This window comes from Uranotaenia lowii, chromosome 3 (assembly GCF_029784155.1).
Source record: "Uranotaenia lowii strain MFRU-FL chromosome 3, ASM2978415v1, whole genome shotgun sequence".
NCBI lineage: Eukaryota > Metazoa > Arthropoda > Insecta > Diptera > Culicidae > Uranotaenia > Uranotaenia lowii.
Window position 1 is genome coordinate 105,393,397 of NC_073693.1, and position 23,640 is coordinate 105,417,036.

General features: G+C 36.5%; 1 protein-coding gene across 1 annotated transcript; it reads left to right on the forward strand.

Annotated features, from left to right (window-relative positions):
• Positions 1–18,223: 18,223 nt before the first annotated feature.
• On the forward strand, positions 18,224–20,865 carry LOC129752491 (uncharacterized). Its single transcript, XM_055748264.1, has 6 exons — positions 18,224–18,328; positions 18,388–18,519; positions 18,574–18,751; positions 18,817–20,341; positions 20,399–20,492; positions 20,574–20,865. The coding sequence occupies exons 1-6, from the start codon at positions 18,240–18,242 to the stop codon at positions 20,863–20,865; spliced, it is 2,310 nt and encodes a 769-aa protein (XP_055604239.1). The 5' UTR covers positions 18,224–18,239.
• Positions 20,866–23,640: the final 2,775 nt, after the last annotated feature.

Consider the following 23,640-nt stretch of genomic DNA (forward strand, 5'->3'; position numbering starts at 1 on the left):
CGGATCCCTCTTTGCCCTAATGGGCAGTCGTACACCGCTAATGCCCTGGCGGGCTGTCGAATCCCTCTTGCCCATACAGCTTTGTATGACCAATGCTGGGTTTCCCTGAAGCACTGGCCCCATTCCTCCCTCCTCACTGAGGGGAAATGCAAAAAAAACACACTGGCATGGATCGCCAATGTGGAGTCCCGGGTCTAGAACTTATTAAGATCCAAATCCAGACTGCCGCACAACTGACTTGATTGCTTGCTACACTCTACAAAGGCCAGTTGTGCTATCGATTGCTAAACATCGTCGGTTGAGTTGGGCTCTCATATATTGTCTGTATGTAAACATCGTCGGTTGAGTTGGGCTCTCATATATTGTCTGTATGGTCTGTATGGTGGGAGCGCAAAGACAATTTATATCAAGATACCACAATAAGGAGGAATATTAAATCTGGATTTGGAAATTCAGCTACTTCTCCAAGTTTTTCAAACTGAAATCCTCTAATGTCTAAGACTTGACAAAAAAATCGTAAGTTGAACTTTAAAGAGACTGTTGATAAAAAACGATTTTTAACCGAAAAATTCAATTTAATTCTTGGTTTCGAGTCTTAAACCAAATATTTCAAGTCTCAACCTGTACTTGAAATATTTAAAAATCCCTTTCTTAACCTTAATTTAAACTGAATTAAAAATTAAAGAGATGAAAAAGAGAAAAAAATGGTAATGGAACGAAAAAAAAGAGGGAAATAACGCTCAACAATCTGTTTTTTCTATTTCAAACCAAATTTGGTTTCGAAATTCAAGGAAAATGGAAATATAAGCAGAACACAATGAAAATAAATAAATGACTAGCAAAAAGAAGAAAAAGATAGAAAAAAGATTTTTTCTTCATGTCTTCAAACCCAAAACCTGTTGGAAAAATTTTAAACAAATGTTGTAAATTTAAAACGGTTTCAAAAATAAAAGCTAGAAATATTAGCGAAGAACAAAATACAAAATAAATTGCATAAAAAAACAGGAAAAAAAAGTGATTGAAGGAGAAAAATTCTAGTCTGAACTTCAATTTCGAAAATAAGTTCTCAATTTCAAATCAAATTTAGGAAATTTATAAAAGTTTCTTACCACAAAGTGAGGACAAAATTCCAAAAACAAACAAGAAGTAAATTAGAATTGAAAAAAATGACAGAAAAAAAATTTAAAATAGGTCATTGATTTCCAAATCTAATTAAGAAAATTGAATAACAAATAATTTAAATCGAAGGGTTCAATAATTTGATCTGGATCTAACTTCTTAATCTGAATTCTGAATCTGAATATAAATTCTGATTCCTAAATTCTGAAATCTGATTCTATATTTAGAATCTTGAATTCAGAATCTAAATTCTAAATCTGAATCCAGGATCTGAATTCTGAATCTGAACTGAATTCTGAACCTGAATTCTGAATCTGAATTCTGAATCTGAATTCTGAATCTGAGTTCTGAATCTGAATTCTGAATCTGAATTCTGAAGCTGAATTCTGAATCTGAATTCTGAATCTGAATTCTGAATCTGAATTCTGAATCTGAATTCTGAATCTGAATTCTGAATCTGAATTCTGAATCTGAATTCTGAATCTGAATTCTGAATCTGAATTCTGAATCTGAATTCTGAATCTGAATTCTGAATCTGAATTCTGAATCTGAATTCTGAATCTGAATTCTGAATCTGAATTCTGAATCTGAATTCTGAATCTGAATTCTGAATCTGAATTCTGAATCTGAATTCTGAATCTGAATTCTGAATCTGAATTCTGAATCTGAATTCTGAATCTGAATTCTGAATCTGAATTCTGAATCTGAATTCTGAATCTGAATTCTGAATCTGAATTCTGAATCTGAATTCTGAATCTGAATTCTGAATCTGAATTCTGAATCTGAATTCTGAATCTGAATTCTGAATCTGAATTCTGAATCTGAATTCTGAATCTGAATTCTGAATCTGAATTCTGAATCTGAATTCTGAATCTGAATTCTGAATCTGAATTCTGAATCTGAATTCTGAATCTGAATTCTGAATCTGAATTCTGAATCTGAATTCTGAATCTGAATTCTGAATCTGAATTCTGAATCTGAATTCTGAATCTGAATTCTGAATCTGAATTCTGAATCTGAATTCTGAATCTGAATTCTGAATCTGAATTCTGAATCTGAATTCTGAATCTGAATTCTGAATCTGAATTCTGAATCTGAATTCTGAATCTGAATTCTGAATCTGAATTCTGAATCTGAATTCTGAATTCTGAATCTGAATTCTGAATCTGAATTCTGAATCTGAATTCTGAATCTGAATTCTGAATCTGAATTCTGAATCTGAATTCTGAATCTGAATTCTGAATCTGAATTCTGAATCTGAATTCTGAATCTGAATTCTGAATCTGAATTCTGAATCTGAATTCTGAATCTGAATTCTGAATCTGAATTCTGAATCTGAATTCTGAATCTGAATTCTGAATCTGAATTCTGAATCTGAATTCTGAATCTGAATTCTGAATCTGAATTCTGAATCTGAATTCTGAATCTGAATTCTGAATCTGAATTCTGAATCTGAATTCTGAATCTGAATTCTGAATCTGAATTCTGAATCTGAATTCTGAATCTGAATTCTGAATCTGAATTCTGAATCTGAATTCTGAATCTGAATTCTGAATCTGAATTCTGAATCTGAATTCTGAATCTGAATTCTGAATCTGAATTCTGAATCTGAATTCTGAATCTGAATTCTGAATCTGAATTCTGAATCTGAATTCTGAATCTGAATTCTGAATCTGAATTCTGAATCTGAATTCTGAATCTGAATTCTGAATCTGAATTCTGAATCTGAATTCTGAATCTGAATTCTGAATCTGAATTCTGAATCTGAATCTGAATTCTGAATCTGAATTCTGAATCTGAATTCTGAATCTGAATTCTGAATCTGAATTCTGAATCTGAATTCTGAATCTGAATTCTGAATCTGAATTCTGAATCTGAATTCTGAATCTGAATTCTGAATCTGAATTCTGAATCTGAATTCTGAATCTGAATTCTGAATCTGAATTCTGAATCTGAATTCTGAATCTGAATTCTGAATCTGAATTCTGAATCTGAATTCTGAATCTGAATTCTGAATCTGAATTCTGAATCTGAATTCTGAATCTGAATTCTGAATCTGAATTCTGAATCTGAATTCTGAATCTGAATTCTGAATCTGAATTCTGAATCTGAATTCTGAATCTGAATTCTGAATCTGAATTCTGAATCTGAATTCTGAATCTGAATTCTGAATCTGAATTCTGAATCTGAATTCTGAATCTGAATTCTGAATCTGAATTCTGAATCTGAATTCTGAATCTGAATTCTGAATCTGAATTCTGAATCTGAATTCTGAATTTGAATTCTGAATCTGAATTCTGAATCTGAATTCTGAATCTGAATTCTGAATCTGAATTCTGAATCTGAATTCTGAATCTGAATTCTGAATCTGAATTCTGAATCTGAATTCTGAATCTGAATTCTGAATCTGAATTCTGAATCTGAATTCTGAATCTGAATTCTGAATCTGAATTCTGAATCTGAATTCTGAATTCTGAATCTGAATTCTGAATCTGAATTCTGAATCTGAATTCTGAATCTGAATTCTGAATCTGAATTCTGAATCTGAATTCTGAATCAGAATTCTGAATCTGAATTCGTAATCTGAATCTGAATCTGAATTTCGAAGAATATTCAGCCTAGAAAAACAATGAATCCGGATCTATTCAGCAAAAGTTTTCGATAAAGCTTATCGTAAAAGTCGAGTGGAAGCTCAAAAAAAAAAAATAACAGCTCCAATTGATAAAGTTGAAGGTCTGGACTAGTAAAAAATTCACACCACATTGAGGTTATGATGGGACGTGGTTCGGAATTGGTTTTTCCCCAAGTCCCGGGAGGTTTTCCAGCTGGGAGCATGCAATTATTTTCAAGGTTTCACACCGTTACACGAACACAGACATATCCACAGTGAAAATATTCCTGGCACCAATGGTCAGGAAAGTGAAAAATTCACAGCTCCATATCGAAAAATGCATATCAAAGTTTCTCTTCCCATGTTTCCGGAATTCCGCAACCGGAATTCTGGTCGGACGTGATGAAAGCATATCATAGAATCAACCTCGTGATTTTTTTTTTTAATTATTCTGCATAGGTTAGAAGCTCTGGGAAATTACACTGTGGCAGTTGGTTGAAAAGTTAAAAAAAAAACATATCAAAAGGATGGATTTCGAAGAAAGTTTCCCAAATCGAATAAGAAAATGAAGCAAAACCCTACACGCTGATCTACTGTTGCTAGTTTCTTGTTGAATGATAACAAGAGCACGACATTTGTCGGTCATTCCAATCGAATCAATCCCCATATCATTAGTCGGTAAGAAGTTGTCTATGTCTACAAAAATATATAAATATATACATTTACCGAAAGAAAATTTTGCATATATTGTTTATCAGTTCCGAAGCAAGCGTTCGTGCTTCTTCGATAATCGTGTTTAAGCAACTTGCCTTCACTGGATTCTATCAAAGAATAATGCACCTTAAAAGTGGTAAAAACATATCAAAAAGCGATAAAAAAAAGTTTAAAATGATAAAATGTAAAAAAAATTCTATTTACATATAAACAAAACTAAAGTGTTGATCAATTAAACTACTGTATATGCAATGTAAGAACTTGTCAGAAAAAGCTGAACATATAGAGGTAAGTTATCCATCAGTACTGAAAAAAGTGCTTGAAAATACAATTCTTTTGACGTAAGCAAAAAAAACTCATATCGTTTACGTAAAAACATATCAGTAAATTGCTCTAGGTTAACTCGAAGAAAAAATTTAAAGACAAAACTTAAACAAAGTATATCTATACAATCATCTTGCCCTTCAAAACTGGACAGCAAATTTGAATACAAAAAATATATATTAACAAAAACACAAACAAAAACCTCTCAGTGTATTTTCGTTCTCAGAAGAAGAGACATCTAAAAACACAGTTAAAGTTCTTGCCCCATTGAACCAACCGACTAAAAGCTTATGAGGAAAAGTTGTACTAAAATCTTTTTCAATGTCAATTCTGGATGTTTCATTAAAGAAAGAAAAATATGAATAAAAATACTTTTTTTTCGATCTGCACCAAACAAATAATAACAGTTGATTGAAGCATTAGAACAAATACAAGAAGAGCAGCTACCAAACGATACAAAACACAAAATAGAATAAAAGCCAACTATTCGATCTCGATTAGGAGTTCAAGAAACAAACAAACTCACAAACACTTTTACAGATGTTCGTTAAAATACAATCGTACTAATGAATGTTGGAACAGTTTCACTCAAATTCGATGGTGTCGTCAATAGACTAGCAAACAAAAATTAAACAAAACACACAAATGCATGGCAAACCTGTAGGTCATCATAAACACAAATCAAAATAGCACCAAAACAAAAACAGAAGAAAAAATAAAGTTATATTTGTATTTTTGGAAGAGAAGGATGGTGAAAGGTGCAAAACAACGTACAAAGGAATGGATGCTGGCAAGTGTAAGTAATAGGTGATGAAAACATGAGAAGCGAAAACGGACAACAATCATTAACATCCTCTGAGATGCAAAAAAAAATTATGGAAAAATCTCAAAATGATCATTACAATAAAAACCAAAACAACTCCCTCACAAAAAACGAACAGAAACCCACAGCGCATATCTGTGAATGCATTGTAGTTGAGATAGTGGTGCAAAGTAAAAACAACACACTAAATATCTAGAGTAGCAAAGAGAAAAGACAAAACAAAATAAAAGAAATCTAGAAAGTATCAGTCTAAGCTGGCAAATGCATATTACATTAACAGAGGAGCCAATTCACGGGAAAGCAAATATTTTGATGGTATAAACTGATAAGAAAAAAAAATCGAAACACAAAACCAAAATCAAACAAATGAATGCTAGCTACCACCACGAATCGAAAGATATGGGGATAAATTAAGAGAGAAGTGAAAACCCAAATGCTGAAATAAACTCGAATGATGTAAATGTAAAACCAAAAACCCAAAAATCTCAAAAGGAAATAATAAAAATGAAATAAAAACACAGAAAAAAATCAAACCACTTCCATGAGGTGGGGATAATTTTCGGGTGTTACTGTTCCGAAAGTGCCCTTTTTTACACTAGCTGTTACGAAATGGGTGGGATGACTTTAAAAGGAAGGTAAGTATTTTAGAGCGAAATTAAACGCCGTTGGTTATGCAATCAATTAAAGAGGCGTTTTAGTACAAATGGTAAGTATTTTTTCGAGCAGTTGTACTAAAAATGCAAAGAAAAAACAGTTGAAATCTGTTGAAATTTTTTCGAACTTACACATCCTAACTGTTTTGTTTTAGAAGGTAAGCTTAGTCTGCTTAATTTTTGTCCTGATTTTTTTTTAGCAAAGTTGAATAAAGTACCCACGTTATATGGGATTTCGTCGTTTACTAAACATAGAGTTTTGTAGAAGATTTCAAATATCCATCGCGAAATCATGGCATAAATTGCGCAATCTTGCTTAAAACCTTTGAAAATCTTTGAAATTCTAGAAAACTTCTTAAAATGCAGTTAACTATTCAAATAATTCGTAGAAGCATTATTATTCACTTTTACACAGTAATTTTTAGAAATAATCTTGTTTTTGTTAAAAAACACAAGTGGTGCTATTCTTTTTTTTTTGTCTTTATTTGAGAGGTTTTCAGCTACAGGCTGGTTCGCCTCTAAAAAAATTTTTATAATTCATACAAAAGGATTACAATTCGTTGTATAAACATGATTCTTTTAAAAAATTTAACAATTTTTCTTCGTTTGCTGGGTTGTTTGATAGCGCGTTGCGGAGAGATTTATCAATGTCGTACAATTCTCTAATGTTATGGAATCCAGGGCATTCTATGATGATGTGTTCTACATTCAACCTACAGTTGCAGTGCTCACAAGTCGGGACCAGGGCTATTAAATCTAGGGGTGGAACAACTTTGACACAAAGTAGGCGCGGTGAAGAAGTGGGCACGGAAGGCAAAATTTTGACAGCCTATTACATTGTTTACGTTTTGTGTCAAAGAAAAGCAATGAAAAGTATGACAGAAACAGTCGTGCTTTGGTGGTGGTGTTTTATATGACGTCACCATCAACTTGATTTAAATCTTTTGTTTTTGTTTTACAGTGGCAAACAACAGTGGCTGTACTCCGTAATGCCAAAACGGAAAAACAATCTAGCTCCTCGGACAAAAGCCGTGAAGCCCGATCTCCGAGCACTGCCTCCAGCAGCAGTGGCTACAGCAGCAGTTCCTACTCCTCAACGCCCTCCCTACTGAAGCAGTTAGATTTAAGTTAAACTGGAACCATTGCCGGACGCATCGAAGTTGGTAGAATCGCTACCAACCATTTCTCCCAATTATCGCCCGATTCCGCTGGTCCAGGTCGTGATAAATTGTGTATTTTCCAACAACGCAAGGCTCAGCGGTCGATTCTGACCGGAGAAGAGACCCTCGGCCACAGCATGCAGTCCAAAAATCTTTGCACCCAAGTTTTCTCCGGCATCAAAACCTTTACTGGAATCGTGCCCAGCCTGTACGACCTGTGCATTCGACTCTTACAGGAAGATTTTATGTAGCCGAGTAATTCTGTTATTGAACAGGATTAGAGGCACCAGAAGCAGCAGCAGTAGGTTAGCAACAGCGGCGCTGAGCAGGATGGAGACGATGACTATCTGGACGAAAGCAATATTAGTGCCTGCTGACCAAGGAAGGTATCTCACTGCCGACGTGTTATCCACTGACTTAGCACAAAAAACGGATCCGGCGAAAGATCAGGAAAAAGAATTTAACACAGGATTTCCGTAAACACAAGAAGGAGTGTGTAGACGTAATCACACTTCCACTAGATGCGAAGCTTGATATGATCGAGGTATCAATCTTTCTTTTTTTTCACTATGTTCCCCCAGGGTCAAGCAATATACCGAGAGGAATCAAACCCTACTTCAGCGCATCAAAATCCTGCTTATAATGCTGCTGCTGAGTTTGGCCCTGGTGGCTGTCCTGAACTTGAGTTGAGGACTTGAGTTGAGTTGAAGTTGAGTGATAAAAAAATTAAAACCAAAAGTTTTCGGAGATCCATTCTATTTTTTTATATTTACTTAGCTACATGATTGCAACATTGCTACATATTTTTCACTTATAAAATAAAAATTTGTTTCGGCTTAAACATGTTTTGAATGTTTATAGCAATGACCGGTGTTAGTCAAGTAGCTTTAAAGTACTGAAAGAAAAAGTTTGAATTGCATAGCAATTGAAAATTCCGATTTTAAACGGATCCTGAACCGGACACTGGTTTTTTAGAAATTGGTAAGGTTTAACGACTGCCGGAACCGGAGCAAGAGGGCAAACGACTGCTGGAGCGTGATCTTGATCCGGAAAGTGAACGGCTAACGGATCAAAAATGTAAACCCGATCGGGATCAAGATCCGGAGCCACTATGGCTTCCAGATTTCGACCGAGACCGGTAACGAGATCGTGAATCGTTGCCATTTGCAACTTTGAATCGGCTTCGGTCACTGTCCGAGTCGCTGAAACAAATCCTCGATTTGGATACTATGATGTTCCCGTTCTGGACCGTTCGTCGGTTCTCTTCAGACTGAGAGTTGCGCATGGCGGTCCATGCCTTTTATAGTTTTGAATACCCGTCGTTCACTCATCTGATTGCGTGGGTTTATTCTCTTCTTCAGGATGCCACATCCTCCCGTTGCACGAAAATTGATAAATGGGAATATCTAGCCATTTTTCTCAATTTATAGCTTGATACCCTTATGCCGTCATTTTCATATACTTTATTTCTTCATAAGTTATCGATCAATGTTTTTCTTGTTTATGTTTGTTTCTTTTCCTTTTTACCGCCCTTTTTATATTTCTCGCCATCACCTCCATATTCCGTACTTGTATTTACCTTACTTCTTATTTCTTACTTGTCATGTTTCTTTTCAAGTGGTTCTGTTTTCTTTCCTCTTTAGTTTTCATCACATTCAGCTCTTCCTCCCCTTTTTCTGTTCATTTTCTCTTTATTTATTTTAGTTTACTTTCACCAACACTGTTTTAAATGTAATATTTGTTTCTCTTTAAACTATTCGATTTTGTTTCTGTCTGTATGGCATTTAATTTATTCATTTTTTTCCTACGTTTTAAATTTGGAAAACTTTTAACATTAAATTATTTTCTCCTTCGAGCAACTTTTTCAGTTTTCATTTCATTCTCTCGTTATCTGTATTGAAACACTTTTTCTCATTTTCTGATATTATCTTTTCATTTTTTCTACTTTTCGTCACTTTCTTCATATTTCAATTTTCCCACTGGGTTTTAACCATTTGTTACCTGACCATGAGCTTCTACTCGGTTCAGGATTTCTTTTAATATTTTTTTTTCCGCCTGACCATGAGCTAGCACTCGATTCAGGATATCGCTATTTATTTTATTTTGTTTTCATATGCGCCTTGGGCTAAACCCGACTGCATCAATTCTCAAATGGTAACACTGCCTTGAGCTAAACTCGACTAGTGTTTGCGTCTTGGGCTTACCCCGACTGCAATAGTTTTCAAAATAGAAGCACTGCCTTGAGCCTAGCTCGACTAGTGCAGCCACTTAATGGCCAATTCATTGCCTTTCACTGTGTCTTCATTTTTTTCCGTGGGCTTTGATTTAAACCTAAACCATCATTGAGCGGAGCACCACCCTTTAATCCACCCACACTATGGAATTTTAGCCGTCTCTAGCATTATGACAACAAAAATCCAGTTGGCACTGTAACCTCTCCGGCACCGCACATTTTGGGCACAGCAACATCTAAGCCTCCACAACAGCTTTGGCATAGCCTAATCATAGCCACCGGAAGCCTCTTGGCAGCAACACCTTTAGCACCGTAACATCCTCGACGCCGTAACATCTTCGGTCCTGCAACACTTTCGCTATCAAATCTAAACTTGAATAACCATACTTTCACACTTCAGCAAAATGCATCGCTGCACCAAACTTCACCGCAACACCTTCGCATATTGCGCCTAACATCTTGGGCCTAACATCTTGCACCTCCTGGTCTGGCAGTACCCCTCCCTCGGAACTAAATCAATCTAAACTCTCTTCGAGGGTAAGGGCAGTGCTCCTGGCACGGATCGCCAATATGATGTTCCCGTTCTGGACCGTTCGTCGGTTCTCTTCAGACTGAGAGTTGCGCATACCGGTCCTTGCCTTTTATAGTTTTGAATACCCGTCGTTCACTCATCTGATTGCGTGGGTTTATTCTCTTCTTCAGGATGCCACAGATACGATTCTGGATTTTTGCTTTTGCGGAAGTCCTTCTTCCTGTTCCCCCGATATTGCAATATTTTTGGCCTTTTCTGACCAGGTTTCTTCACAGCAGAGTCTTTATCGCTCTCCGATTTAGATCCTTTCAGAGCTTCCTTTTTCTTCTTGCGACCAACAAAACTGCATTTTCTGCTTCTGCCGATTTTTTTCTCGTGGAAATCTAGGAAAAGCTGCTGCGATATTTATTTCCACATTTTAATACAGCACAAAAAAAGGCATCTGCAAAAAACATTTTTGACATGCTGATTATATAAAACCATACTCACAAGTAACAGTATTACATACCTTGTTTTAATTAATGAGAAATATTATACACTTTTCGTTAGCTGGTACATCCGAAACTAAATCATTTTTACTAACACTACCTGCTTTTGATGCACTTTGATCCCACTTCTTGTTTTGTAAACAAAGTTACAGCATGGGCGATTGAGCTATTTGGCATTTTACACCACCCCTAGTTATAACAGCCCTGGTCGGGACAGCTCCTCCTTCAATGGTATATGACGATGTGTTAACCTTGTGTGTCCTACTCGAAGTCTTAACAAAACGATTTGATCTTGTCTAATGTCTCGGTCGTTCCAAATTGAAGGTTCTCCTTTGATTTTTGCCAATGATAGATTTCTGTTGGTTCGCCAAGAATTAAGCCAGGGGTGGCCAAACAATGGCCCGCGGGCCACATGTGGCCCGCGGCTGTCTTTTTGTGGTCCGCGAAGCTTTTCCAAAATGTTAAATGTGGTCTTAGTTTTATTTAAGAGATGAGCTTTTTTTTGGTTTCTGTACCATTTGGAGATGAAGTTTACAAAAATCTGTACCTCTGTAATCATTCGACAATTCGAATTAAAAGTCGAAAAAACCTGTATATTTGTTAATATTCTAATATTTGAAACATGAACAGTACTTTCGAATAACAGATGTGTATTGTGATGATTTTTCTTATTTTATTACCACTTACCATTATTCTTAAAGCAATGAAAACTCCTAAATAAAACAATTATTCCATTATAGGCATGCGTACATGTTAAAAATGTGCCGTAATTCTTTGATAATTTTTTGAAATTTTTTTTTATCAAAACTATGATTTTTTAACTGGTGAAAATTGAAAAAAAATTGAAAACCGCTCTCAAAATTTCTAAAAAAAATCAATTTTTCGATATGATGAAAAGATAAAGGATACATGAGAATCAATGAATGGATGAACATAAGCCGTGTAAAGATGTTATCATAACATAAGATTCGATCAATAAAACTAAGTTCTACGAAAGTTCAGAAGATAACGAAAAAAGTTATGAGTTAACATCATATTTAAATTGCTTGAAATTGACAATATCTGTGGTATCCATTATAAAAGAAAGAGAAGGCTAGACCAAATGTTTTTAAAAATGTGTATATTTATTCAATCCTTTTCATGCTTAGGCGAAGGTGTTGAGTTTTGAACGGAGAGGTTCAGATCTGCTCTGTTTTTAAAATTAGACATAGTTTTCTAGTCTAGTTTTAATAGTTGGTTAAACGATTTTTTTAAACGATTTTACAAATGACATTAATCGTATTTTCATTCATGACAAATGGGACTACTAGAATCATGGCATTTTTAGGGATCAAATTTTTACTTACTTTGTCCAACTGATTTTCCAGCTTTTCACCTGTGCCGGAAAAAAAGATTGCGTTTTTTTAATCTGTTTGGATAGTGTACAATTTTGGAGGCGAGAATTATTGGGATGTTTCTATAGCCGCGGTCACTGTTTGAAAATCCGATTTTATAGTATGCATTTCATTTAAAATTGCATTTTGAATTGTTGAAGTTAGTTGAGTTTTGAAATTATCAAAGATGGAGGTCTGGTTAACTTTTGAATTATTAATTTTAAAATGAATTTCTGAAAATCTTGGTTTGCAAATGAATAACAATCTTTCATTTTTTGCGCAGAGCTGTCGAATAAGTATCGACATCTGAAATGGGCATTTGTGAAGCAGTACGCTCATGTTAGAAGTGAGTTGGTCTTTTTTTCCAGAACGCTTGCAGTCGATACATATCATCAGTCATCACATCATTTTCTTTGTCCTTATTTTTTAAGGAAAAACCATGACAACTCAACATGATACAGAAGTAAAAATCAGGATTTTAATATATTGGATAATTTTAAGACCTTGAAAAAAATGTAATGTACTGTGGAATTTTTACCCTAAATATTTGACATTTTTGCTCGAAATATTATAAAAAAATGATGGTATGGCCCGCCAGGCTATCGCATTTCCAAAATTTGGCCCGCCTGTTGAAAATTTTGGCCACCCATGAATTAAGCCATGTTTCCCAAATTTTGTTTTTGACCCACAGATGTAGGTCCGAAGCAGGGATTTTGATAGGATCAGATTCTTCATCACGGCCAAGTGCAGCTAGTTTATCCGCTTCTTCATTGCCACGAATACCACAGTGACCTGGTATCCAGCAGAAAGATACATTTGTTGGATTGATTTTTTGTATTCTTTGGATCCAGGGATGTCGATTTTTTGGATTCTGCAAGGCACTTAAGGCGCTTGCAGAATCGTTAAAAATAACAGCGTTTCCAGAAGATGTGATATGGCGCAGAGCTAGTAGTAAAGCGGCTACTTCTGCAGAAAAAACAGTGATTTGTCCGGGTAGATTAGTGCTATTCTTATTTCGCATCCTTTTTCCATAGTTTTGGTCCTCAACGCCAATTACAACGTCCAAAAAAAAGTGAAATTATGCTTGATTCATTCGTTAAACAATTTATTGAACAAAATTTAGGTGATTTTCAATCATAGGGGAGAGTGGGGATACTTGATCCCCTTTTCTTATTTTCACCATATCTTTTTGGAAAAATTTAGCAACTCGCCGTCTTTGACATTTTCTGACAGCTTGTAACTTCAAGTTTCTATGCTCCAAAAATTAGAACGATACTTGAACCCGTTGATGAACTAGAAGCATTTTCGTGGGAGTAAAAAATTGCGATTTTTCTGAAGTAAGGGGAGATTTGATCCCCTATTGAAGGAGACTTGATCTTTTATTCAGGAAGCTCTAATCCTTTTATAAGAATCAAACAAAACCCCAAGATAGAATGTTAATTGACTATTTTGGTCATGTTTGTTCTCATTTCACAATTTATAGCAGACATAAGAAGAAAATTCTATGACTTTGTCTCAACGCTAATAACATTGCATACTTAAGGCGCTATTTTTTATAATGAAGAGAAAATTAATTATTTTTGCTCTTTTCTTCAGACAATTGTTTGACAAATATTAGTATTTGGATAAATATTAGTAATTTCGTAATCAGCAATCAAAACGATCAATTCAGAAGAAGAATGTGTCGTTTGGAAGGGGGATCAATTGTACCCATAATCAACATTTTAGAAAAAAAATTCTGAAAAAAGTTGAGAGTTCATTTTACGCTCGAACGATTGATACATTGGAACAAATATTTTTTTCATAATTTTCCCATGTAAGGAACATTTTAAAGTGATGCAAAAAGATCTTCAATTTACATTTTGTGAAATTTTTCAAACAAAGCTCAATTACTCAAACAATTATTTTGATAAAAAATTTTAAACTACATGCATTGTTATTTTGTTCATTTTGGCACATTTTTCTAGAACATTTGATCTTTGTAAGACATTCCAGTTTCGAGATATAGCTAAGGAATCAAGTATCCCCAGGGATCAAGTATCCTCATTCTCCCCTACATATTTTAACAAGCCAAACATTTAGTGGTGCTATTCTTATTTCGCTCGCTATATATAGTTCTGTATTATTTTTTGACTATGTAAATAGTTGAAACATGTTTTTTTAAAGTCTGCCAGTGAACCTTATTTGGCACTTCCTATTCCTAATTTCAACAGGTGAGGAAAATCGCTCAGGTTGTAGAGGATTTAACGACATATGTACCTACTTTGAATTAAAAAAGGTAGTTACAACATTCATTTACATGCAAATCAGTGCATTTATTTTATTTCAAAGCTTTTTCCGTTTTGTCTAATGTAAATAAAACATCATTTTCGACAACCAGTGGTAAACGTGGTGCAAATATTCAGGGGTAAAAATCATTATTCATTAATAAATTTTTATTGATACGATTGACTAAGTTTCTTGAAAAAAAAAAGAATCATAGATTTAATATATCTATCTTAAAAAAACTTTTCCTTCGTAAGACTTCATCTAACATTAAGAAGCTCATGAACACTGTTTTGAAAATTATGAGTTCGATAACCATTCGGTGCAGTTTGAATTAATTAAAGTATTTTTACGCGAAATAATTTTTTAACTTTTTTTATAAAAATATTTTAAATTTTCCAAAGTTGAATAAATTATAAACAGAAAAATATTGATTCTGTATACCAGAATCAATATTTTTCCGTTTGAAAATTCTTAAACAGCTCCTAGAGTTACAAAATGTATTTTATCTGTAAAGCATTTTTTCTCTATTTTGAATAAAAATAAGCCAAGCAATATTCAATTTGTTCGATTTTCTGTACGGTGACCTAGCGGGTATTAGAATTAATGGTAAACATTTTCAATCGAAATTCTTTCCATATTCCGAAATAATGAGTTTCTAACAGGAAAAGTAAATCTTATGTTAGTTTGAAATGCAAATCCAAGATTCGTTTCAAGATTTTGTCCCAATGATTATCCGAATTGCAAATAAAGAATTAAAAACTGGGAACAGGATCCATAATCTGATCCCGAGAAGCGCTTTAAAATCCCGGCATCCCCAAAGCCAATAAAAAGTGCTAAATTACTTAAATTTCACGCGATCTAAATTGCAGCAATGGATCAGATTGAGCAAGGAAAATGATATTTATAATAACCAATTGAATTTTTGAGGCTTTAAAAAAGTTTGAAATGTTCTTCAATAGGTACTAAAAATACTACCTAAAATCAATTTTACCCGGAATCCCGGGAAAAGGATCCGCGAAATGAACACTCTGATCCCAGGCAACACATTTAAATTACTAATCACAAATTTGGATCCAAAACATCCGGAATGATTCCAGCCTAAGCTAACCAAATATTTTTCCGCACTTATCCGAGCCGGAAAAATCTCGGGGCTGACAAATTGCTACCAAATTTTGCATACGTAAGCAATACATCACTTGCTAACTTTGCTGAAATATTCATTGAATTCCAGTCACGCAATGAAAAGTTATTCACAATAGAATATGAAACATGAAAAACTCTAGTAGAATTGTTAACCAGGGTTGAGATTTAGAGGTTTTGGCCTTAGTTCTGAGACGAGATTATTTAATCATTTTAGTCGTTCATCAAGATGTGATTAGGAATATAAAATTTTGAGTTTAGAAAAGAACATTTTGCTTGACATTTTTAGATACTCATGGGAGGGGTTTAACCCCCAAAACTCAAAATAAAACTGGCCTCGACCATTCATAGCGGGAATTTTTTTTGATGAGTTAGGAGAAATAACTAAAGTAAGGTAAGATTAGTAAAATATAATCATCGATAATTTTGCTCAAATTTCACCGAATATTGCCTGGATTTTTGGTCGAAAATTTTGAAATCAAATGCCCGGATTTTGTCAGGTTTACCCAAGCAACCAAAAGTCCCATTAAACAGGTACCCTCAAAAGTAATACTCAGCCCCATCATTGATATAAAGTACATTCTATGCAGTTCATAATTTAAGTTATAATTGATACTTTCAAGTTCCAAAACAAGTCCAAATGATCTACTATTCAGCTTCAAGCGGCCTTTTAATTAATTCTATCTTAATTGCACCCTTGACATCGTTTCGTATCACCTTCTCTTGATTATTTATTATGTTCAGTACATGGTGCCGTTATGATCAATTGCTTAATTGCTTTTCAATTCCTACATATATCGCATCAGAATGGTCAAATTGCTTATTGAAAAAAACTTGCTCGGCTTGGGGATTGAACCCCGACCTTCGTGGTGAGAATCGAACACGAAATCAACACTGATGTTATGAAATCGTTTGGTACATCTTTGTACCTGAAAATAATCACATTTTTCATAGATGACGGAAAGAATTAAAGAAACATGAGCTATCAAAGAACAAAAGAACATGAGCCGTAAATATCATGAATTTTTCGAAAAAGATACAACGGCTCACCGGCAGGACTTGAACCTGCAATCTCAGCTTCAGTACAACGGCGCGTTAGCCAATTTCACCACGGTGAACGTGATGAAACCGGCGAACCCGAGCAATCGAGCTCTGCCGATCAACTGCTGGACCTTCTATCCAAAACACAATGTATATCCCGCATGTGATCTTTCCCGCTATTGATCTCTCTTGTTTCTCTATCCCGAGTCGATGGGTGGGGTTAGAGTAAGGATACCATACGTACTCTTTTAAGAGTACATGTACTCTTTTTCGATCGAGAAATGAGCGTACTCTTCTTTTTGTGAAATTTTACGAAATGTACTCTTTTTTTTAGTGAAAGGAATTAAATAAAATTTTCTTATATCAATTAACTTATTTTTTTCCGATACATCAAGATTGTATTTAAATAAATATTTATGCATTCTTTGCACAACACATGAGTTTTGCTTCTTTTGTTGAATGTTTTAAAGGATGGATACCAATGGAAGGATTCACGAGTAATTCACAAATTCAATCGAAATTTTTCGTTCAAAATAAGCGCCTTATAGTATGCAAGAGAATCTCGGACAGTAGACAGTATGCGTAATAACAACTTTCTTAGAAGTATAGTGCACAAATCAAAAGCACACAAATCAGCAATAATGTTTTTGAAAAAATGAATAAAATACGCCAAAATTTTAAAAAATCTTTCTAAAAAAAGTTTTTTATCAACTTTTCTGCGCTTTCTCAGCATAAAATCGAAAACTTTAAATAATCCAACTTAAAATTCTGAGCATTCGTCATGTAAGTCATATCACATCATAAATGGCGTTTGTCTTTATAATTTTAAATTTTTTTTCTTAGTGTACTCTTTTTGGCGTTGCAGGATATGGTAACCCTAGGTTAGGCCGATGACATAGTGAATACGATGCGATGCGATGCGGTGAATGCGGTTCAATGCGGTGAACCACATTTCATGAAAATGTATGTGAATCGCTTAAACCTGACATACTCAACGCGGCGAAGGAGATGTCAATTTGTTCCGCCGCTCGAGTCCGTAAATTTTCCGCCAATTCGCATCGCATCGCACTCACTATGTCATCGACCTAAGGCCTAAGACCTAAGGCGAATCGCAGTCATCGATGTAGATTAAGCAATATTATGGGTTCAACCAAAAATCAGTGATATAGAAGAGCCAACCATACGAATTTTGATAACAACCTGTAGAGTTTTTTTTATCCGTGTTAGCAACTTACTAGCAGCCCACAGAAATAGTACTATGTATGTCGTGATCGAGACTCAATCTCATGACGTCTGGCTTAGAAGACTTAATCGCTATCCTCTAGGCCACGGTCGGCGGTGGAAATTGAAAAGTGCAAAAAATTACTAGCTTGAAACGATTGAGAACAGTTAATAAATACAAATAATACAATCGATTTGTTCTTGGACCTTTGACTTACTTACCTTTGAATATTTATGGAGCCTTTCTCTTAGACAGTACACTTTCATCTGAACTAGTCGATTGTATTATCAATGGCAACGCTTGAGGATATTAAACTGTTGATGTATTATAACATATAACATATTATCCCCAATCTGCGATGACAACTGCTAACAGAGATTATTTATCTGTTTAATTGAGCTCAAATATTGTAATCAACCAACAGTAGGTAGCAGTAAGCTGATAAACCAGTCCATTAATATCATGGAAATTAATCCCACTTTCCAACCAGTTGCCGTTTTCCGATCGGGCCAATCAGTTCAGGAAGTGTTCCTTGAAAATGGTGTACCAAATTAGGGGAGCCAAATCCTTCGACGTTTTCAAAGCATCTAGGGCTTCTGGTGGAGCAGCAAGTGACCAAAGGCTTAGGTTGAACACAATCAAATATATTTGAAGTTAAAATAATCACATTACTTTTAACACTTCAGCTGTCTCTTTCAACCGAAAAACAAACACTGCATTAAGGTACTGCTGTGTATGATTATCTTCCTGTTGATTCTTTTCTGGATCGGGATGGACATTTATAAAAAATATCAGGCGCGAAAGTTGGTTACTTCTGAGTAAGTTGCATGACTATACCATTTTCAGACCTGATGGATTTGTTTATTTATCAGCACCAATGAGGAGATTGTTGATGGTGGTGAAGAAGGGTTTTCTAACATCAGTGCAATAAGCTTGAGAGGATCGAAAGAACCTTCGAGATATACGGGCTGTTACATCGATTCTTGCTGTATTACCTGCAAAAGAATGGAGGCTGACAACATGAATATTCTCATAGAGCAGTTGATAAGGGTGAGATTCAGACAAAAAAACGAAAACTATTATGATGAATGTTAAATTTTTCATTCTTCGTTTAGAAATCAAAAGGCTGCATCAGCTTCAAGTTGCTTATCGAGAACCTTTACACGAGAAACAACGCATTGTATCAGGGTTGGCTTGATTTGGGCAAGGATGTTAATTTCGAATCGCTCGAGATACAGAACTCAAGAGTAAGCCAGATTCGAGAATATTCGTTCGAAATGTCTTCCTGTAGTCAAACGTTGGTGCTTACCCTGGATCGCCTGGACATTACAGAATTGAGAAGCCATATGTTCACGGGTCTGATGCAGTTGCAGGAGCTTCGATTGAAATCTTTGCCATTGATGCTGATTGAGCAATCCGTCTTGCATCCGTTGAGATACAATCTGCAAACTCTTCTGGTAGAAAGAAGCTTGTTCGGTGTGAGTCCGCAAGCTTTCACCGGATCAATTTTAATGTTCCAATTGAACAATATTTCTTTGAGACACAACAATTTTGGAAACGTGATAGAAGATGATGCCTTTCAGATGACTCCATGGCTAAAGCGTTTGGATTTGAGCGAGTCGAGGATAGTGAAACTCAGTAAAGGATTAATCGACAGGCTCAGTAGAACTTTTTTGAAACATCTGCACTTGGAAAATAACTTATTAACAACTATCTCTAACAATACATTTGAACGCTTGAGTGGCATGCATGTTAAAGTGTACCTCAAGGGCAACCCTTTCAAATGTGACTGTTCGCTTTTGTATTTGAAAGACAAGATTTTATCTCAACCACAGATGTTTGATGAAATAGTGTGTTTCGAACCAAACGAACTTACTGGTGATTTGGTATCCGAGGCATGGTTTTGTCCTACAACAACTACAATTAGTACAATATCGACTACTGTTGAAACTACATCAACTTCTCGTTCTACTCGGAACCCTGGAAAACCACCAACTCCTGATGCTACAAAACCCACGGATAGACCCTCCACACCACCAGCAACCGATTTTCCTTCGCTAGAACCTTGTTCAACTACTCCACCAAGCGTATCTTCAACGCATCCCTACACTACGTTTAAACCACCACAGCTATACTCCATGCAGTGTCTATCAACAGGGCTGCCAGTCGATACAGATATGGCACCATACTACGGGTCACAACTTGAAATTATGCGTCGAACAAAAGTGTTTTCCATAACCGATGCTCAACTGGGTGCTGTCGAGATAGTTTTGGACAAGCCCTACCCGAATTCAACGATCATCTGGTTCCACGACCCAGCACCAAAAGGTGTCGTATTTGCCGTGAATCTGGAGAAAGCTGCCCACTGCGTAGACATCTTTGGACGCAGCATCCGCATCAACAATCTGCAGCCGGATAGAAACTACATCTTCTGTGTGTTCCCTCGTAATGCTAGTTCGATTTCCCCGTTCGATTGTTTACCGTTCCGATTGCTTCCCGCATCCAAGCAGAGAACTTGGATGGTCGAAGATGACAAAATCATGATGATCAGCGTCATGATCTCCTCCGTACTGATTGCCGTCTTGACCGGTGTAGTTTTCATGTACTGCTTTAACAAAACCTTCCCATCGCATCCGAAAAGTATAGAGCTTTTATCAAAAAACTTCTTCGAACACTTATACCCAATTCTCCTTCCAGATCATAGACTACCGGCTCCGAGGCTATCCATTGAAAATACTGCAACAAACCAGTGCTACATGACACCACCTGCTGCCCCCAGTGCTCCCAGAATGTACATATGTTTTCCATCCAAACTGCCTTTTAGTTAACTCGCCTTCCATTAAGTAAAACCATTCTTCTCCAAACGACATAGGTCCCATCCGAGTGTGCTGAGTCGCAGCAAACGCAGCGCATCCGACACTAGCCTCGAGAGCTGTCGCAGTAGTCGTCCATCGGCCACGGCTCCGACTAGCAAGATTCAGTTCATCACCTGGCGAATGGAGGAACATCACTATCCGGCTGCATCGAAGCCGTGCTGCAAGGGCAGCTTTCATCATCAGTACCACCAGCAGTCTGACCGCCAGGAACATGAATTGACAACCAGTGAAGAGGGGCTGGTGTTTGATACCTGTCATCAGGGTAAATGCTGTCAGCATGATTTTTAAAATAAATACAGTGGCTGAATGTACACACCCAAATATTACCGAAATATTGCCTTCTCGCGGTCCCGAGAATTCTCCATTGAAATTTTTTTTGATCATTTTGCTAAATTAAACAGTTGTTACAGAGTAGGCATGAGTTACATGTTTATACACATATCAGGTAACTCGGTAAAAAAAGAAATCCAGTATAAGTATTTTTGCTTGCTGGGGTGCGCGCAACCTTAGCGGAGATCGGATACCCAACCCCGGTTAATGCTATGGTCCCATGCTGCCTGAGAGAGGGTGCTCCGTACGCGTTTGTTCTTCATGTTAGGGACAAGTGCAAAAACGTCCTGGTGGTGTTCGGAACCAAAAACAGCAACATCATGACGGTCCTCCTGCGATAGACTAGGGTTAGCTGAGGGCCTTGCAAGCAGGGATTGAAATGCTCTTGCTCAAGCGGTCGAGCATCAAAACTTTCGAAGCTCGAGAGCGAAGAAAACTGCGAGCCAGTTTTTGCTCACCAATAAATGCTCAAGTTAAGATCATACCTCTTCTGGCTCTAAAGCATGAATCTTCTTAAATCTGGACGCACTGTTTATTATATTATAGCGCTCTTAGTTGTCGGATTTGGAATGTTTTGATAGTACTTTGTTCGAAAATGTTTCCTCTATCAGTGCTGAAAATTTCATTACGATTCCTTTTGTTCTAAAAAAGTTACACGTGATGGAAGCCGCGAGACAAAAATTAATTTTGGACACCCACGTAGAAAACAGGATGGTTGACAGGCTTAGAATCGAGGAACAGGCCGTCCGGAGTTACTCAAAGTGAACGATTTGTGAACATTCCATTGCCTGTCAAGGAGTTAGTGAAGCTCTCCGACACACATGTCACTTTAGGCAAACTTCCTTCAATTCAGTGCACCAATTGCTCACTAGCGTCGCCAAATGAATTCAGAATTTATAGCAGAGTGCAACTGCTGGTTAAAGACTTTCTCAGCAGATTTCTTCGGCAGTTTAACGACAATAAACGTTTAACACACACAAACTGGTCTTTTTGTTAAAATAAGCGGACGTGACGTGACAATGACGGACATCATTTTATTAAGTTCTTACTTTTAATTGAACCTAACTTTCGGAAACAGTTAGGAACATAGATGTACGTATGTTTTTCTAATTTCGTTCCAATACAGAGGAAAACAGATAGGGAACACTTTTAGAACAACCGGAATGGTAGACAGCTCAACTCGACTGGTTCCCATGGTCAATTTTTGTGTTCTACCACCGCAGAAACAGGCTGCGATGACTTTCGATTTTCCTCACCGACCCTGCTGTTGCTTCCAGAAACAATACTGACTTTGTGCGCTTGTCGAGTATAAGCTCGGGTTGAACAATCCTGCGGATGATCGGTTTTCTGATGATTGCCGGTGTCAACGATGAGTTCTGGTATTCACTGGTTTAATTTCATTGCTGGTTGATCGCGGGTAGAAAAAAAACTTTTTGGAGCTGGCTCGTATGAAAAACACCGGCTCTAGAGAAATCAGCTGGTTTATAATTTCCGGTTGATACGTTTCGAACAACGGTCGGTGGCTGATGGAAACTGGCTTGGGGACACTAAAAATGAAATCTGAAGAATTTGAATCCTCTTGCCCTCACCAAACAACTTTTTTCTTATGTTTGTAAACAAAGATAACCAGCACCACCAATATCCCACGCTCTCCTCTCCTACTTACTGCAAAAGTCGGATAACCTAGTATTTAAAAAACCTTTGTCTGACTGAAATTCATTCTCCCCGTGACAGTAGTACGATAAATAGAAAGCGATGGTTACTGCTTCAACATATTCGTGAAAATTCATTTTCGTGACCTAGACAAATGTTAGAGTATCTTTAAAAACGTGGTCGGTCAGATCTGTTCAATAATCATAGCCATCGTTCTGAATGAATGGTATCAACAAGCATGCTGAAAGTCGATATTGGTTGCTGTGTCAATTTTCTTTCATTGTCTGGGAGCAATCGCAGCTCTGGCCTTGAGACTCTCAAAAATCCAAACTCTCCATGAGGGGGATCTTACAGGACATCTAAAAATCCTGAATAATTTTAAAATAAACTCACTTATTGTAAAGAATGATGACTGGATGGAGCCCGTTTTCAACCTAGACATACCATACAATGTAACTATCAACGATAGGGACGTGTGGGAGTCAGGTGGTCCTGAGGTTCCTCCCGGATCGATTAAATTCTTTACTGATGGGTCAAAAATGGATGATAGAACTGGGGCAGGGTGTTCGGACCTAGACTCAGGATCTCAATTCCTATGGGAAACTGGCCAACAGTATTCCAAGCAGAAGTTCAAGCAATTCTAGAATGCACTTCAGCCTGTTTGAAAAGAGGATACAGGTACACAAGTATCTATATATTTTCTGACAGCCAGGCCGCTCTCCGGGCACTAAGTACATTCACATGTTACTCCAAGCTAGTATGGAAGAATGTTGTTGCACTAAGAAACCGCGCCATACGGAACAGAGTATTTTTATTCTGGGTTCCAGGCCACTGCGGAATCCTAGGGAACGAAGAAGCAGACCAACTAGCTAGGGAAGGATCTCAGGGCCTGTTAAATGGACCAGAACCCTTCTGCGGAGTATCGAGGAGTGCCTTAAATATTGAACTCAAGAACATGGAAAGCACCACTATTGGCTCCAACTGAAGAACAGCAGAGGGAGCAGCTCAGGTGAAAAGATTCATTGAACCAAGCGCACGACTCTCCAAAAACATGTTGAACTTAAATATGCACGAGTTAAG

Bases quoted from the DNA above. Each gene is read 5' to 3' on its own strand.
- LOC129752491 (XM_055748264.1), top strand. From the start codon at position 18,240: ATGGTGTACCAAATTAGGGGAGCCAAATCCTTCGACGTTTTCAAAGCA. The intron at 18,752-18,816 runs GTGAGATTCAGA...TTCTTCGTTTAG, and splicing joins TCATAGAGCAGTTGATAAGG to AAATCAAAAGGCTGCATCAG. The intron at 20,342-20,398 runs GTATAGAGCTTT...TTCTCCTTCCAG, and splicing joins CTTCCCATCGCATCCGAAAA to ATCATAGACTACCGGCTCCG.